The sequence below is a fragment of the Kogia breviceps genome, chromosome 6, assembly GCF_026419965.1.
Source record: "Kogia breviceps isolate mKogBre1 chromosome 6, mKogBre1 haplotype 1, whole genome shotgun sequence".
Lineage (NCBI taxonomy): Eukaryota > Metazoa > Chordata > Mammalia > Artiodactyla > Physeteridae > Kogia > Kogia breviceps.
In genome coordinates, this window is record NC_081315.1 from 21,948,174 (window position 1) to 21,964,735 (window position 16,562).

Here is a 16,562-nt window from a genome sequence, read left to right on the forward strand (position 1 = left end):
CAAACTATTTACTTTCTTTAAGCTACAGGTTCTTCATCTGGATACCTACTTTACAGGGATGTAATGCCAGTTATAAATAATGTATATAAAAATTGTCCACAGTCATTCAGATATACAAAGGAGTCCCTCAATTAATGATGGTTATTGTGACTTAATATAAATTATCTCTTGATTCATATACCAACCTTTTATTGGGCTGGGTGGGTTTTATTACTACAGCATCAATTTTAATGTCCTGTTTGTAAATATAATTTCTGTACCATAGAGTATACAGGGCTCCTGGTAACATTTAACAATACAACCACATTTCTCCACATGGAACTATTTCATTTTCTTTTCAGATTGACATATTTAATTCCTTCTTGGTGTTATCAAACAAGTATTAAATACACTGTTATTCAAAAAAGGTATCTAGGAATTGCTTTTTTAAATTTAAGAAAAAATTCAAAATGATACAGTGATTACCATGGAGGAAGGGTGTTTATTTTTTATTTATTTTTTTATTTTTATTTTTTGTGGTACGCGGGCCTCTCACTGTTGTGGCCTCTCCTGTTGCAGAGCACAGGCTCCAGACGCACAGGCTCAGCGGCCATGGCTCACGGGCCCAGCCGCTCCACAGCATGTGGGATCTTCCCGGACCGGAGCACGAACCCATATCCCCTGCATCGGCAGGTGGATTCTCAACCACTGCGCCACCAGGGAAGCCCAGGAAGGGTGTTTAGAGACTACAGGTCGGGAGTGAGGGGAGCTACTTATTTTCCATACGTACATCTGCAATAGAGACAATCACGACAGAGTCCTTCTCTTCTGAAAGAGTCATCCTGGAGATGAGAGAAGTCAGCGTTTGCTTCAGGTAACTGTGATTTCCTCTGTTAACAGTGGAAATACCCAGAGCAAAAGAAACTGCAGACACAGGAGTATGGCATCATCATTTCAAAGCACAGAGAAAAACATAATTTAGCATTAATATCTATGCTTCTTTCTATGTTTGGGTTGTGTGGTCATCAAAAAAGTGTTTGAAACTCTACTGCAAAAATAATCCGAACTGCTGTTAATTTTTATCACATATTTCATTTTCTGTTTGAGGAAATTCCAATTTGCCATGGATTGTTAGTAAACGCATTAGACTCCAAGATGTTCTCATTTTGGAGAGTTTCAACGTACTGAAAAATAAAACTAGCCACTCTCCATTTATTATAGCTTTCATCTAACTGGGTACAAAACATCACACATTGGCTGACTTTCTACTCTTCTTCCTTAAGGAGATGCTGGAACCTAAAATTGGAAAAATAGTGCGAAATATTTTCACTTGTGATAAAAACTGTATGAAGTAATTTCCAAATGATTGATGGAATGAATCCATGCCTCTAAGTAACTTTTACTGCCTATTAATGACTGAAGCACTGGGAGAACAGACCCCATGTTACTCCAGTAGCTAGTAAGATTCTATCAGTGAAGTCTACCCAAACTCAATCTTGGCTGTACCAGTGCTTGGCTGTTTTGAGTTTGGTCAGGTATACAGCCTCTCCAGTCTTAATTTCCCCACTTCAAGATGGGGATAAGTACTTCCAGAATGGCTAAGTGAGGAACTCAGAAAAATCCTGTCCCTAAAAAAGCAATAATAAAACTGGAAAGAAAAGTTGTTGAAACCATTGGAGCCCTGGTATACAAAAAACTGAGAGGCATCTATTTAAGAAAAATTATTGAAGTTCAGTGAGAGCAGTTAGAATCAGTATTTCCCTGATTACTATTGTGTTTGAACATACTTACATATGTATATTGACCTTTGGATATTCTTTTGTGAAATCCTGTTTAAGATCTTGTCCATTTCTCTATTAAGTTGTCTCTAGTTTTCTTACTAATTTATTGATGCTCGTTATAGATTCTGAATATGAATCCTTTGTCAGTTATACATATATATTACAAATACCATCTCCCACCATGGGTTTGCTTTTCAATGTTTTACCTCTTAAAATTAAGAAGAGACATTCTTAATTTTAATACTGTGCAATTTATCAATCATCTCCTTTATAGTCAGTGCTGTTTGATTCCTGTTGAGAAATCTTTGCTTATCTTCAAGTCATAAGGATGCTTTCCTGATTATCTTCTAGATCATTTATTGTTTGCCTGTTATTTAGAGCTACACTCCACCTGGAATTGATTTTTAGAAATGGAGTTAAGTTTTTAAACTCCATTTTTACAAACGGAGTTAAGTTAAACAGGAGTCAAGTTTCAAGCTTGGGGATCCACCTTCAAATGGAATTGCTTCCCATGACTTAGGATAAGGAATACATTCACGAAAGTGTGCAAGGCCCTTCCCTTAGTGACCCGGTCTGACCTACCTCTTCTGTTTCAACTACCCTCTCTCCAAGCCAGTCTTCCTTCGTGTCTTGCAGCTTCTCAAACTGACCAGACAGCGGCCTGTCCTCTCCAGGAGCATGCACGCGCCGCTCCTTGGCGCCTAGAACGCCCTGCTCTGGGCCCTCGTGCCCGCTCCCCTCGCTCTTCGTAAATCAGGTTGGGAGCGCTGGCTCTGTAGTCTTACCTCACCGCTCATGAAACGTATCGCCCTTTTTGTGGTTGCCCATGTGTCCTCCAGGGTAGAATGCAAGCTGAGTGAAGGGACTCTCTGTATCTCTTGCTCACCATTACTGTGAGCCCAGCACTAATATAATGACGGCCACACAATAATGTCCAAAACTCTGGGGTGGATAAACGAATGGCCAAACTCCTTTACTATGTGGCCTTTACCCCGTGTTTTACTGCCGAAAGGCTCCAGCCCCAACTGTGCACGTGAGCCACATATTTTCTCCAGGCCCTCTTGCTGTTAGACCTTTCACCCTTCTTTTCGCTCCTTTTCCACTATCCACCATCTGCCTTTTCCCTGCTTACCCTGTTCCGAGTCTTTTCGCCCTAAATGTCTCAGTTTAGATGTCACTTCCTCCAGAAAGCATTCCCTACCTCCCTGAGGACAGAGTACTCGCTCCACCCTTGTACTTCCCTTATCAGAGCACTGATTATTTGCTACTGTAATTGTTTGCGCATTTGTCTCTATGAGGATGAGGTCCGCCTCTGTTCACCACTAGTTCCCCAGAGCCTGGCAAGCAGCTGGTACTGCGCAGAAGTCTGTTAAACGAGGGGACCTGGAAGACTTCACGCGGAAGATGTCAGTCAAGCCGAAAAGTCACAGTGGAGAAGAGACTCATGTGGCAGGTTAGCTGTGGGTTGTGGGAGGCGGTGTGCTCCTTACGGGCAGCGGTCAGCGGTCAGCGGACACTGACTGCTTGGCCTATTCTGGGGGGACGTTAAGTGGTTTGGGGTTGCTGGGAAAAAAAGGAAGCGGCGGAAACTGAGATTTGAAAAATATAGCTTGTTGTGCATATACCGTGCCAAGGAGCTAACTTCACCCTTTACGCGCTGAGGATCCACTGAAGGATCTTAAGGAAGAATTGAGCACGATGAGTTTGAGCAAGTATTTGAGTATGTATCTCTGAGGAAAGTGTACAGCCATGAGAAAAATTACAAGTCTATTTCAATAGACCAGACAAGAAATGAGGGCTCAATAAAAAATAGTTATAGAGAGGCTATAGAGAGTAGAAATTACCTAAGATGTATCAGAAAATAGAACATACAAGACTGATGACAGGTTCCCCAGTAGACCAGGCTCCAGGCTTCAATACTTTTGCAAATGTTTTATGTCATCTTTAAAGTAACTAAAATCTCCCTTTAAATCACCTCTGCTGATGGAAGTTTATGTGGAAGCCTGTCCTCCCAACAAGCGCTGATAACTGGGTTATTTGAACACCCCAAGCTCCCACACAAGGAATTCCATTGCTCTTCCCAATTACCCATCCCTCTCTCTCTCCTTCCTTTCACTCGGTGTCACGGGCTTCTGCTTATCTCTGCTGATGCTTACCCAAGCCTGTGTTTCTCCTTGGCATCTAACATCTTAGAGTTTCCGTGTACTGACTTTGTTGTTCCTGTGTCTTTTGACTCCACCTCTTCTGTACGCTGTAGCTTTGTCTGGCACGCACTCTCTCATACATTCACACGCGTGTGTATGCATGTATATGTACATATTTACATGACACAATCAAAATATTCCTAAGAAGGAATCTGACGCAGGTAAAAACTTTTACAAGCGTGATCTCAAAGAGTTCCATCACCTCTCCAAGCCTCATTTTCTCAGGTTTAAAATAGAGATAATCACAGGCTTACTGCATTGGGTTGTGAGAATTATTAAATGAGATAATGAAAGAAAACATCTAACTTAGCATATGAAACACAGTGAGAATTCAGTAGATGGTAAACAATCTCATCTGGCACCCCTATCTCAACACAATAGGCTTGTCAGAGGCGTGTGACATAGACCAACACTACTTACTCCCAAGGAACTGCCTAGAGCAGAGGTCAGCACACTTTTTCTATGAAGGGCCAGATAGTAAACATTTTCAGTGCTTGGGCCATATCATCTCTGTTGCAACGACTCATCTCTCCTGATGTAGACTGAAAGCAGCCACAGACAACAACGAGTATGGCTATGGTCCAATAAAACTATTTAAAAACAGGCAGATTTGGTCTGCAGGCTCTGGTTTGCTGACCCCTGGCCTAGAGTGACTCACCCATTGGAATGAACGAGGTTGGTGGCAATGGCAGATGTTTTGAGACTTAGCCTAGTATCCCTGCTTCTAATGCAAATGCTTTTCCTTTTCTCCTATACCTGGTGAACTTGAACTCATTCTTCAAGGCTTAGCTCAAACATGATGTCTTCTGTAAAGCTTTTGTTGACTTTGGTTCCCAGAAAGATGGGGAAATAGGAAGATAACCAGACAAGAAACAGATTTATCAAAACCAAGGGAGAAAAGAGTTGCCAAGCACTTAGCAGATGCTTAAGGATGTTTGGCTTATATTGACTTATTTTCAAAGCATCTGTATTAAAACTGAATTTGAATTCGAGTCTCCAAATATTTGTTGTACAATTTTTTCTGTCAGACAATACATTGATTTCCAGTAATCCAAATGAATGCCAGATAGGTTGGTGGTCTATATACCAATCTGAGTATCATATTAATGGATTACATTTTAAAACTTAAAAGGATGTCCCCAACGAGCAAAATGTCTGTATTTGATTTTCCAATTCTAAGTTTTCTTACCACCTGTTTTCTCTTTGCCGATGATTACATCAGGATAAATTCTGTCTACTTTCCTTAGATGGGGGAAAAAGAACCTTAAGACTTCAAATGCATTAGACACTGTTTCATTCTTATTCAATGCATTCACTTTCTTCTTAACTGAAAGAGAGAAAAGATAGGGTTTCTGAGTTCATGACTTATAGGGATTCTTCTCCTTCCAGTACAATTTTTTTAAATGAGCATTAATAAGTTAATTCACAGATTAATTTAGTATTCAGTATATATGATACATACTATTAAATGGGAATTATCAAGTCATAAGGCTATAAAATACAGCTCAAAGATTACTGATTCATGTTTATTTTAAAGGTAGCATTTAATTTCAGTCTAACACTATGAGTGATACAACCAGAGGCTAACAGAACTGACAGTTCCAAATGCAGGAGGCAGAACTGAAACATGCTCTAATTGGCCTGCTCTGCTACTTTGATTAATATCACATCATTAAAGCTTGTATCTTTATAGCTTTGTTTTCTAGGCTCTCAGCATTTAATGACTCCACCCCTACCATTCATCTGAATTTGCCCCCATAATTTTGAAAAACAAGAACAAAGTTGGAGGACTCCCACTACCCAATTTAACTCATAATACATAATATAGTAATCAAGACAGTGGGGTATTACAGAACAGATACAGAAGCCAATGGAACAGAACAGAAATCCAGACACAGATCCATACAAATATGGTCAATCGATTTTTGAAAAAGGTGCAAAGGTAATTCAGTGCAGAAAGGACGACCTTTTTGACAAATGGTGCTAAAACTCTTGGGCATCCACATGAAAAAGACTGAAACTTGACCTGTACTTCATGCCATGTATAAAAAGAAACTCAAAAGTTTCATAGACTTAAATGTAAAACCTAAAACTATAAAATTAAAAGAAAATCTTTATGACCCTGAGCTAGGTAAAGTGTTCTTAGGTACAATGTCGAAAGCATAAAACATAAAAAAGGAAAACTGGTAAACTGAACTTCATCAAAATTTAAAATGTCTGCTTTTTGAAGGACACCATAAGGAGAAGGAGAAGAAAAGCCACAGACTTGGAGAACCTATTTCCAAATCACACATCCATCTGATATGTATCCAGGATATATACGGAACTCTCAAAACTCAACAACAAGAAAAAAACCCACCCAATTAAAAAATGTGTAAAATATTTGAACAGGCATCTCACCAAAGAAGATATATGGAGGGCCAATAAGCACATTAAAAAATGTTCAACATCACTAGTCACCAGAGAAATACAACTTCCAACTATGAGAGACCATGGCATCAGAATGGCTATAATTAAACGGAGTGACTGTAACTCCCATACATTGCTGCAAGAGGTACAGCCACTCTGGAAAACATCTTGGCAGCTTCTTACAATGTTAAACATACACCTGCCATACGCTTCTCAATCCTAGATAGTTATCCTAAAGAAATTAAAATTCCCTTCATGTAAAAAAAAATCTGTACACAAATGCTTATGGCAACAGGTATTTGTAATCACCAAAAAACACAAACCTGAAAACAATCCGAATGTCGCTCAGTTAGTGAAACAAACTCTCCATTGCACATCCATACAGTGGAACGCTATTCGGCAACAACTGGTCACGTGATAACCTGGGTGAATCTACACTAAGTGAAAGAAGCCACAGCCTCGAAGGGTGACACACACTGTGTGGTTCCATTTGTGTGGCATACTGGAAAATGGAAAACTATAGGAACAGAGAATTGATCAGTGGTTGCCAGGGGTTAAGAGCTCCGAGGAGGTATTTGAATACAGAGGGGGAAGCAGGAGGCAGGACTTTTTACCCTGGAGAAGTGGGGAGCCACTGAAGGTTGATATACAGGACAGTGTAGCCTTCACTTTGGCTAAAGTGAGAATACATAGGTGGGAGAAAAACAAAAAGAAGTATGTTAGCAGTCCTTCAGATGAAGCATGAAGGTGGCCTGACTAGGGTAGTAGAAATGGTGATAAACAATGTGGACAGATTTGTGAGCTATATAGGATTATGAACCAACAGGACTGCTTACTAACTACCGTGAAAGAAATATGCTAGAGGGAAAGAAAGGATTCAGAGAGGATGCTCAGGTTACCGGCTGCTTCTCTCGGGTGGATCACAGATGGTGGTGCAATTCATAGAGACAGAAAACAGAGGAAGACCATTTTCGAGGTAGAGATGAGAGGAAGTCTATCAGTGATGTCTCTGGCCTGATTTTGGCATGTCTCACAATAAAAGAATGAATACTGATTTAGTTATATTTATTGGGAAGAACTGCCCTAAAGTCAGAAAATAAAATCTAAATTTCCAAACACAAAACATTAAAAAACAAACCACCATACGCAAAAACAAAAACCACCCAAACCTGAGTTTAGCGATGCATCTTCTCTCTCTGCAATTTCATACTTCATCTGATTGAAGGCTTTAATCAGCTCTTGGCGATTTACTTCCATTTTGTTTTTTAAACGTAGTATAGTTTCCTTAAACTCCGAAATACGGTTTCTACAATTAGTTAATTGATTACCTACAAAGAAAACATATGTGTATATATTTATGCATGTAGCAATGGTATCATACAATTTTCTAAAATACATAACAAGATATAAAGTATATGCTTCAATATAGCTATATAAAATACTACACTTATGTATGTATGTATATATAGTGCTATATACATATAATATGTATATACATAAAAGACTGAAAAAAGGAATGAAATGTTAAAAATAGTAATATTTGGAAGATGAGATTATCAATGGTTTTTGCTTTATGATTTTGTGCTTTCCTATGTTTTCCAAATTTTCCATTTTGTGCATGTATTAGATTTGTAATTAGAGGGAAAAACCAGTTGAGCCAAAAAATTCACTTCTAAGAATTTTTCTGAAGAAAATGACTAGAAATATGTACACAGATTTGGCTCTAAGGGTGTTTAACATAGGCAGCATTATTTATCATTGTAAGGAAGTTGAAAACAACCATAATGCCCAGGGATGGAACTATCCTAAATAAATTACAGTATATCCTTTTAAGAGTTCTGGTGGCTCTCATGTCAAATCACATAGAACTGACTCCTAGTCTTGCCACTTAATATTTGTGTGACCTTGGGCAAGCTACTTAATTTCTGTTAGCCTCTGCTCCTTTAGGTGTAAATGGATCTATAAAAATCCCTGCTGCAGAGCTGTTGTGAAGTCATAATGCTATTATGCACGTAAACCATGTAGCAAAGCATACACACAAAAAATGCTTTGACAAATGTCTAATAAATATTATTTATCAATGGGCTACTCTTCCTTCATTTATCAATTAAATACTATGTAGCTATGAAAATCACCTTTTAGAAGAATATTTAATGCAGTAAAAACACTTGCCTTTTAAAAACAAAACCACATAATTTCCTTTTTTGCAAAGAGAGTACATTAATATAGGAAAAAAGAGTAAGTGTACAAGTTTATATTTTGTTAATATATAATCTTTGGTTTGTTGAATCACTTTTTATTTCCTATTTTCACAAAATTCTTTTGTTCCTAAAATCATGTTGCATTGCTTCTGTAATCAGAAAAAAATGATAAATAAAAAATTAAACACCTTTTATTTGCCAAGTACTCTGTGTCAATGGAAATACAAAAATGAAAAAGGTATGGTCAGTTCTTGCCTTCAGGAAGCTTATTGGTTAACTGGTAGAACTAAATGGATGACTGAAATCAGTGTGTTATTTCTGATGTTATAGATTCCCTTGTCCTCGGGTTTTAACTAATTAAGCACACACATTGATAACACCAGCCCCAGATAGGGACTATCGACCTTATTGGGGGCTCTCTGACAGTGGGCATATTGCAGAGTGCACTGGGATGTCCTACTTCTCTACTCAAGTTAATTTACCCCTACTCCCACCCCATTATTGAAAGAGGAGCTGCACAACAGCAGGGCCACCCACAAAGGAGGTGACTTGCCGTCTATGCTTACTACTTAGGAGGAAAAAGTAAAGAGGGAGCCCAGCCCTTCTTTCAGAGAGTACATAAGACAGTTATTATATGGGGAAGAGCCAGAGATGGCCTAAGTTGCCTTTTTAAGGAAGCAATTCTGCCGCCTTGTTAATTTGGCCCATAGAAGTCAGGTCTGACCAATCTCACCATTCAGATGAATCCCCCGGTCTTGTGAGAAAGGTAATGAGCTACTGGGCAAAGTTCCAAATGTTCACTTTGAAATGTCCTCTCTAGGAGGGTGAAATGAAAGATATCCCCTTGAAGGAAATATGGGCACAGCAGAACAAGGTTTCAACCCCTGGCGAGCAGTGATAACAGTACTCACAGAGGGCCGAATTGAGACCGTTTGGGAGGGGAGGGGAAGGGAGAGAAAGCTGGAGAAGGATTCTAGAGGACGTGAGGCCTGCACGGACTCTTGAAGGAGCACAAGTAATTAGTCGAGGGAAACGAGGAAAGGCTTTCTCTTGGAATGCAGTGTGGAAAGGCAAAGAGGCATTCAAAAACATGGTCTCTAAAGACCCAGAAGCTGTTCATTATTTCAGGGCAACATGGGAAAAATTCAGTGTGAGGTTAAAAGAGGCATCTAGTTATGCTGATCTTTTTGATAAGCTATGATAGGAGCTGGAACTTTTTCGTATAAACCAGTGTTTCTCAAACAATTCTTATAAAAACCTCTAATGGCAGTGAATCTGAATAAAAGGGACACGGGCAGAGAGATAACTTCCCACCACATTCATGGACTTTCTGTAAAGTTTCTATAAAATGTGGACAAATTTTGTAGCCTTTTCCACAGTACATATTCGTTTTAGTATAAAGATAATGGAGTCACTCTTGTTTTTTGCAGGTGACTTTATACATCTTGGAACACCACTACAGACTATCATGGGAACAACTATCTCAACTGAGAAGCATAGCTGAAGACTATTAGGTAGAACACATGTTCTAGAAAGATCATTCTGGTGACCACATAGAAGATTTTTTCAGGAAGGCAAAACGAAAGCCGGAGAAAACACCAGTTAGGAATCTACAGTGGTATTAGTTTCAAGTAAGAGATGATAAAGAACAAACCAGGGCAGAAATGATTAGGAAGTAGGAGATGAATATGACAAATATCTGAGACCTTTTATTGGGAAGACTTAACTGATTGAGAGACAGAAAAGAATCCCTCTCAGGTTTCCAACATGACTCTAGATTTCTAACCTGGTATTCATTCTGGACTGGGAACCAGGAAAAGGAGCAGGGCCAGAGGTAGTCATAATGCTTATGAAGCATCCAAATGCGTGGCAAAACACACGGCCCAGAGAAAATGAGGGTGCAAAGCAGCTTCCGACCTTGGTTGCTTTGTTAAAATATGGAAACATCTGATGAGAGAAGCAATACACAAGCTAAAATTTTAGAAAAAGGCACAGAAAAAAACAAAATTCATTGTAATCCCACTGCTTAAAAAGAACCACTATTAATGTTTAGCTTTACATAGTTCTAGACTTGTGCTTACTTACTTTTTTCCCCTCGCTCCAGTATATAAATGTCAAATACAATCATGTGGGGGAAAAAATGCATTAAGTTCGATAAAGTGGTTCATTTTACACTGAAAAAGGCATAATCTATTGATGAAAACAAATTAATTCTTTATATGTTATATAGCTGAATATCCAAATATAGAGAGAAAACTATTAACAACATGAGAATATGGAAAAATATATTTCAATTAGCAAGGAAAGCATAGAGATTTGCTGTCAATTTGGGATGGAATAAAAGATAAATTCATCATTTGGAAGACAATAAATTCCAGATGCATTTTTTTAAATTAAGGTAAAAAACAAAAATGTAAAAATAATGGTGATCCTTCTGGGTTGAAACATCTCATATCTTTCCACTCCTCTGCCTTTTATGAACAAGAGCACACATACGTGTAGCCTGTGGCAAAGATTGGATAATGCCATTCCTCTGCTCTAACCCTTCAGAGATTTCTCATCCCACTCAGAAAAGGGGCCAAAGTCCTCAGCAGGACAGAGCCCTACATGACCGGGCCTTGGCTCCCTCTCTGGCCTCATTCCCACCCCTCTTCCCTCAAGACACACTTGCCTCTGTGCCATTCCTCACGCCAACCACTCTCCCACCTTAGCACTTTGGCTCTTGAAGTTTTCTCACCTCGTCCCCCAGATACTGACGTGGCCAGAGCTCCCTAGTTTCATTTGGTTTTCTGCTAAAACATTACCTCCTCAGAGAAGCTTATCTTACCATCCTTTATGAAATAGCACACCCCCTCTCTCCCCCATCCTTTTTTTTTTCAAATCCCTTATCACTACCCAACTTCCTATTACTGTTTATTATTCCTATTACTGTTATTAGTCACTGTTTTTATGTCTCTCTCCAGAGCTCTCTAGAATGTAAGCTTGAGAGTAGCAAGAACTTTGGGTTTTTTAGTATTAAATTCCCTATGCCTGAAACAGTGACTGCCATATAGCTCCTACACAAATATATGCTGAATGAAAAAATAAACAAATTAATGGATAAATGGCTTCTTCAGCATAGGAACTGATTTGAGTGATTCTAAAACTGAATCATGCTTTAATCAAAAGAACTGCAACTATCCAGATAAATCTTGAGTATTCATACAATGGATACTATTTGAGGATGTTTAAAATTTTTATAGTGGGTGTGGTTTAACCAGTATAACCCTGTTAATGGGGTTTCCAGGGTAATATTCTCTTTGCAAAATGGATCATGTGTTTGGAGTCCATATATCATGGATGATGCAACATTTCTGCATTTCCACAATGTAAGTCAGTCCTTGAGGGATCAATTTGGTAAACATGAAAAGAGTTTTCTCTAGAGGAAGTAATATTTTCAGAAACAATCATACAGAAATGTTAAAGGATATAATATCTACTCTTGGATCTGCTTCTTGTATATTTTTACCTGATAATTCAATTCATCAATGTTCTATTTTAAATATCTATATTACTTGCCTTTTCACTCAGGTATTTTAGAGGATGAAATGTTATAAAATTATTTTGCAAAAGTTTGAATAATTTGATGTTTTGCGTCAACTGAGGTGAAATTGTGAAAACAAACACCAGTCCCTGTGTACAATGTGACTTCCACCCATAAAAAAGGGTCCAGGTAAGATCCTAAGTAAAACTGACTTTGCTTTCTCACAGCAGAGGTCCCACGCACTGCTCCCCAGTATAAGTAAAACACAAGTCGCATTTGTAATTTAAAATTTTCTAATAGCCACATTAAAAACAAATAAAAAGAAACAAGTAAAAGTAACTGTAAACAGTACAGATGTTGTAATCCAATATATCTAAAATATTTTTAGCATGTAATCAACATGAAAATAATTAATGGAAGAGTTTGCATTTTTTTGTGCTAAGTATTCTAAACCCTGTGTGTATTTTATACTTTTAACAGTACATCTTAACTCAGATGCTAACTTTTGATAAGTTACAGTAAAATGCACAACCAAATTTTGCCTAATGGAGAAATATTCTGCACTGTTTCCATTTTTAAATTTAAATTACTTAAAATAAAATAAAATATTCAGTTCCTCAAAATAAAATAAAATATTCAATTCCTCAGTTGCATTAACTACATTTCAAGTGCTTGACAGCCACCTGGCTAAAGGCTACCATATTGGACAGCATGGGTCTAAAGAACAAGCTATGAGCTTATTAGAAACGCAGGATCCCAGGACTCACCCCAGACCTACTGAGTCAGAATCTGTACTTTAATAAGACTCACAGGTGATTGGTATGCATGTTAAAATTTGAGAAGCACCATCATAGACCCTTTTAATTGTTTTATCTTTCTCATCATTGACTTTACTATAGTTCAAGTCTTTATTGCCTCTAGATACACTGTTATAATTGTTTCTTAAATAGTCCCTCACCTCCAATCTATGTTTAATCTTCTGGAAACACTGCTCAAAGACTTTAAATGATTCCTGGGATGCTCACTGAATAAAGTCTAAACACTTGCCTTAATATAGGAGATCCGATAAAATATGGCCGCGACCTGACTTTTCCACCTTATTTCATTCACTAAACACCTCTGGTAATGAGAAGCAAGCTAAGATAGTCATACTTTCTTACATTTAATACTTACCATGTGTCACTCACTGTGCTGTGTGATAGGTAAAGAAACACAGATAAAGCCAGATTCCTGCTCTAAATAACTGACAATCAGGATGCAAGGTATAGGGGAAAGGAGCATATATTTAAACAACTAGGGGCTTCCCTGGTGGCGCAGTGGTTAAGAATCCGCCTGCCAGTGCAGGGGACATAGGTTCCAGCCCCAGTCTGGGAAAATCCCACATGCTGTGGAGCAACTAAGCCCGCGCGCCACAACTATTGAGCCTGTGCTCTAGAGCCCGTGAGCCACAACTACTGAAGCCCGTGTGCCACAACTACTGAAGCCTGCGCACCTAGAGCCCGTGCTCCACAACAGGAGAAGCCACCGCAATGAGAAGCCAGCACACTGCAACGAAGAGTAGCCCCCGCTCGCCACGACTAGAGAAAGCCCACGTGTGGCAACAAAGACCCAACGCAGTCAAAAATAAATAAATTTATGTTAAAAAAAAATCAGTTAAAAAAAACAACTAATTATAAAATAATGGTTAAAATGGAATTATCCTTAAGTGCCACACGCAAAGGGAGGCAGGAGTGATTCATTTTTTTTTAATGATTACTTCTTAAGGATTGAAGTGTCGGGGAGGGAAGTGGGAAAGGTTTCAGAGAAAAGGGAATATTTGAAAACTTGAAGAAGGTATAGAATTTTGCATACAGCAGAGGGCAGGGAAGGGTATTCCTGACTAAGAAAACTACAGCGTAAATGCATAAGTATAGGGCTTCCCTGGTGGCGCAGTGGTTGAGAGTCCACCTGCCGATGCAGGGACACAGGTTCGTGCCCCGGTCCGGGAGGATCCCACATACCGTGGAGCGGCTGGGCCTGTGAGCCATGGCCGCTGGGCCTGCGCGTCCAGAGCCTATGCTCTGCAACAGGGGAGGCCACGGCAGTGAAAGGCCCACGTATCGCAAAAAAAAAAAAAAAAAAAAAAAAGTTTCCCTAGGATATAGATGGTAGTAGGGATGTTATTTTAAATATTTAACAAGCTATAAGGCATGGGTATTCATCAGTGAGAAGAGAAGCCGGCCATAAGCCATTGATAAGGCTGCACACCAATTTCAGCCCTGACTAGTAGGAGAGTTGCTAGGACGTAGGAAAGGCATTGGTTTCATCATGAAAGTGATTGAATGTATACTTCACATCCCCCCAAAGGGAAGTGTGTGTTAATTCCTACAGCTCCACATCCTCACCAAATGTCTGATTTCCTAATTTAAAATATCTGAATGGTATGAAACGGTATCTTGTGTTTTTCATTTGCATTTCCTTGATTGCTCATGAAGTTTTTCTACGCTTGTTCAACACATGCTGTGCTTGGCCTTAGAGTCTACTTGGCTGATATTTATATAGCTACACCAACTTTCTTTTGGTTTGGGTTGCTGGTATATATTTTTCCATCCTTTTCCTTCCAACATTTCTATGTCTTTAAAAAATTTTAAGTGTGTCTCTTGTAAACATCATCAAACAGGGTTTTGTTTTTATATCCAGTCAGGAAATATTTTAATTTCTTTTTTGGAGCATTTACTATAATTAGTGATATCATTATACATTATTTGACTATTATTTTAGTAGTTAGACAAGAGATTTCAACATGAATCCTTGACTTATTACACCTTCATACAAATTCTTACAACCTCACTTCTCAATAGTGCTACAAGTTGAGTACCACTTAACTCCGTTTACCCCCTCTCCTACCTTATCTTGTAATTGTTGTGATGCATTTTGTTCTAAATATTTTTTAAAATAAATTTATTTATTTGTTTATTTATTTTTGGCTGTGTTGGGTCTTCGTTTCTGTGCAAGGGCTTTCTCCAGTTGTGGCGAGCGGGGGCCACCCTTCATCGAGGTGCGCGGGCCTCTCACTGTCGCGGCCTCTCTTGTTGTGGAGCACAGGCTCCAGACGCGCAGGCTCAGTAGTTGTGGCACATGGGCCTAGCTGCTCCGCGGCATGTGGGATCTTCCCAGACCAGGGCTTGAACCCGTGTCCCCTGCATTGGCAGGCAGATTCTCAATGACTGCGCCACCAGGGAAGCCCCCTGTTCTACGTATTTTAAATTCCACAAGACATTTCAATTATTGTCTTGAACAGTTCACACTTGGATCTTGGACTCTGCTGATTTAGAGGCTCCATGCTCTGTTGCAGGCATACTCCCACAAGGCTTTCTATGAATATATGCACACATATACTCTCTCACTTGGTTGGGGATAAGGGTGCTTTCCTTCCAACAAGATTAGAAAGAAAGACCCCAAGAAATTCACTCATAAAATTTGGGTGCTCCGCAATGATCCCTCTCTCCACTAAGTCAATAGCTGGGAAGCATCTCAGCTCCCAGCTTCAGCTGAAAGTTGCTGAAGTGCTGGACCAACAAAATGTCTGTAAAAAATTACACATCTTTTTTGGAAATAAATTACACATCTTTTTTGTAAATAGCTTGCCAATTTTAAATTTCATATTTGGAAAGGGAATAGTTAAGTTGACATTAATGGAAGTATCAAAAGTACCAAATAATGTTGGCTCAGTCATTTTTTATATACTCTCATAGGTTATTATTTTGTAAGATGATACATTTAATGTAGACTTTTATGAACTTACAATTAAAATAACTTATGCAGCTAAAAGAAAGTATCCTGCCAGATGAAAAGGGGAAGGAGAGAGGGAGAGAAATTGCTAAGTGAAGAGGGAACATCTGTGAAGTAGCCTGAAGGCACACAGCTAGAAGTGGCAAAGATACCTGAGTCTGCTGTGGCGAGAGTGAATACTGAAGGTCACCTGAAGAGAGTCACCTGCAAGGCAAGAGAATCCTAGCAACAAGAGGCTGTGTCGAGGGCAGAGGCGGGGTGGGGGAGAGGCTCAGGTAGCAGGGAATGGGCAGTAGGGAGATCCCAACAGACCCTCAGAAGCAGCCTTGAATGTCTGCCACACAGAAGCATCTTCCAGAGAAACTGAAACCATCATGCTGCCATCACACCAGGAAACCTCTGCCTCTCCAACTCCTTCTCATTCCAGTACCATAGGGGTATAGACCAAGGACCAAGGAGGGGTGCAACAGATTTTCCAAAGATGACTTCAACAGCGCCTCCCATAGCAAATGCTCTTCTACAACACAACTCTGCCAGTCACTCGTCGAGAGGGAAAGTCACTTTCTCCACTCCCCAGCATCTGGGCGAGCTCTGTGACTGCTGTGACCAGTAGGCTACAGCAGAAGTAACGCAGTAGCAGTTTGGGCTGGAGTCTTAAGTGGCCTGGCATCTTCCACTTTCTGCCTTTTGAAAG

At 39.4% G+C, this 16,562-nt stretch overlaps 1 protein-coding gene across 1 annotated transcript in view; it reads right to left on the reverse strand.

The window, feature by feature from the left end:
• Positions 1-16,562, reverse strand: part of MGAT4D (MGAT4 family member D) — a 51,848-nt gene that overhangs the window by 29,824 nt on the left and 5,462 nt on the right. Inside the window, exons 2-4 of the mRNA XM_067036905.1 lie at positions 7,543-7,701; positions 5,154-5,291; positions 770-903 (exon numbers count right to left, since the gene is read on the reverse strand). Of these exons, the coding sequence (XP_066893006.1) occupies positions 770-903; positions 5,154-5,291; positions 7,543-7,701 (431 nt within the window). The remainder of the gene's footprint in view (positions 1-769; positions 904-5,153; positions 5,292-7,542; positions 7,702-16,562) is intronic.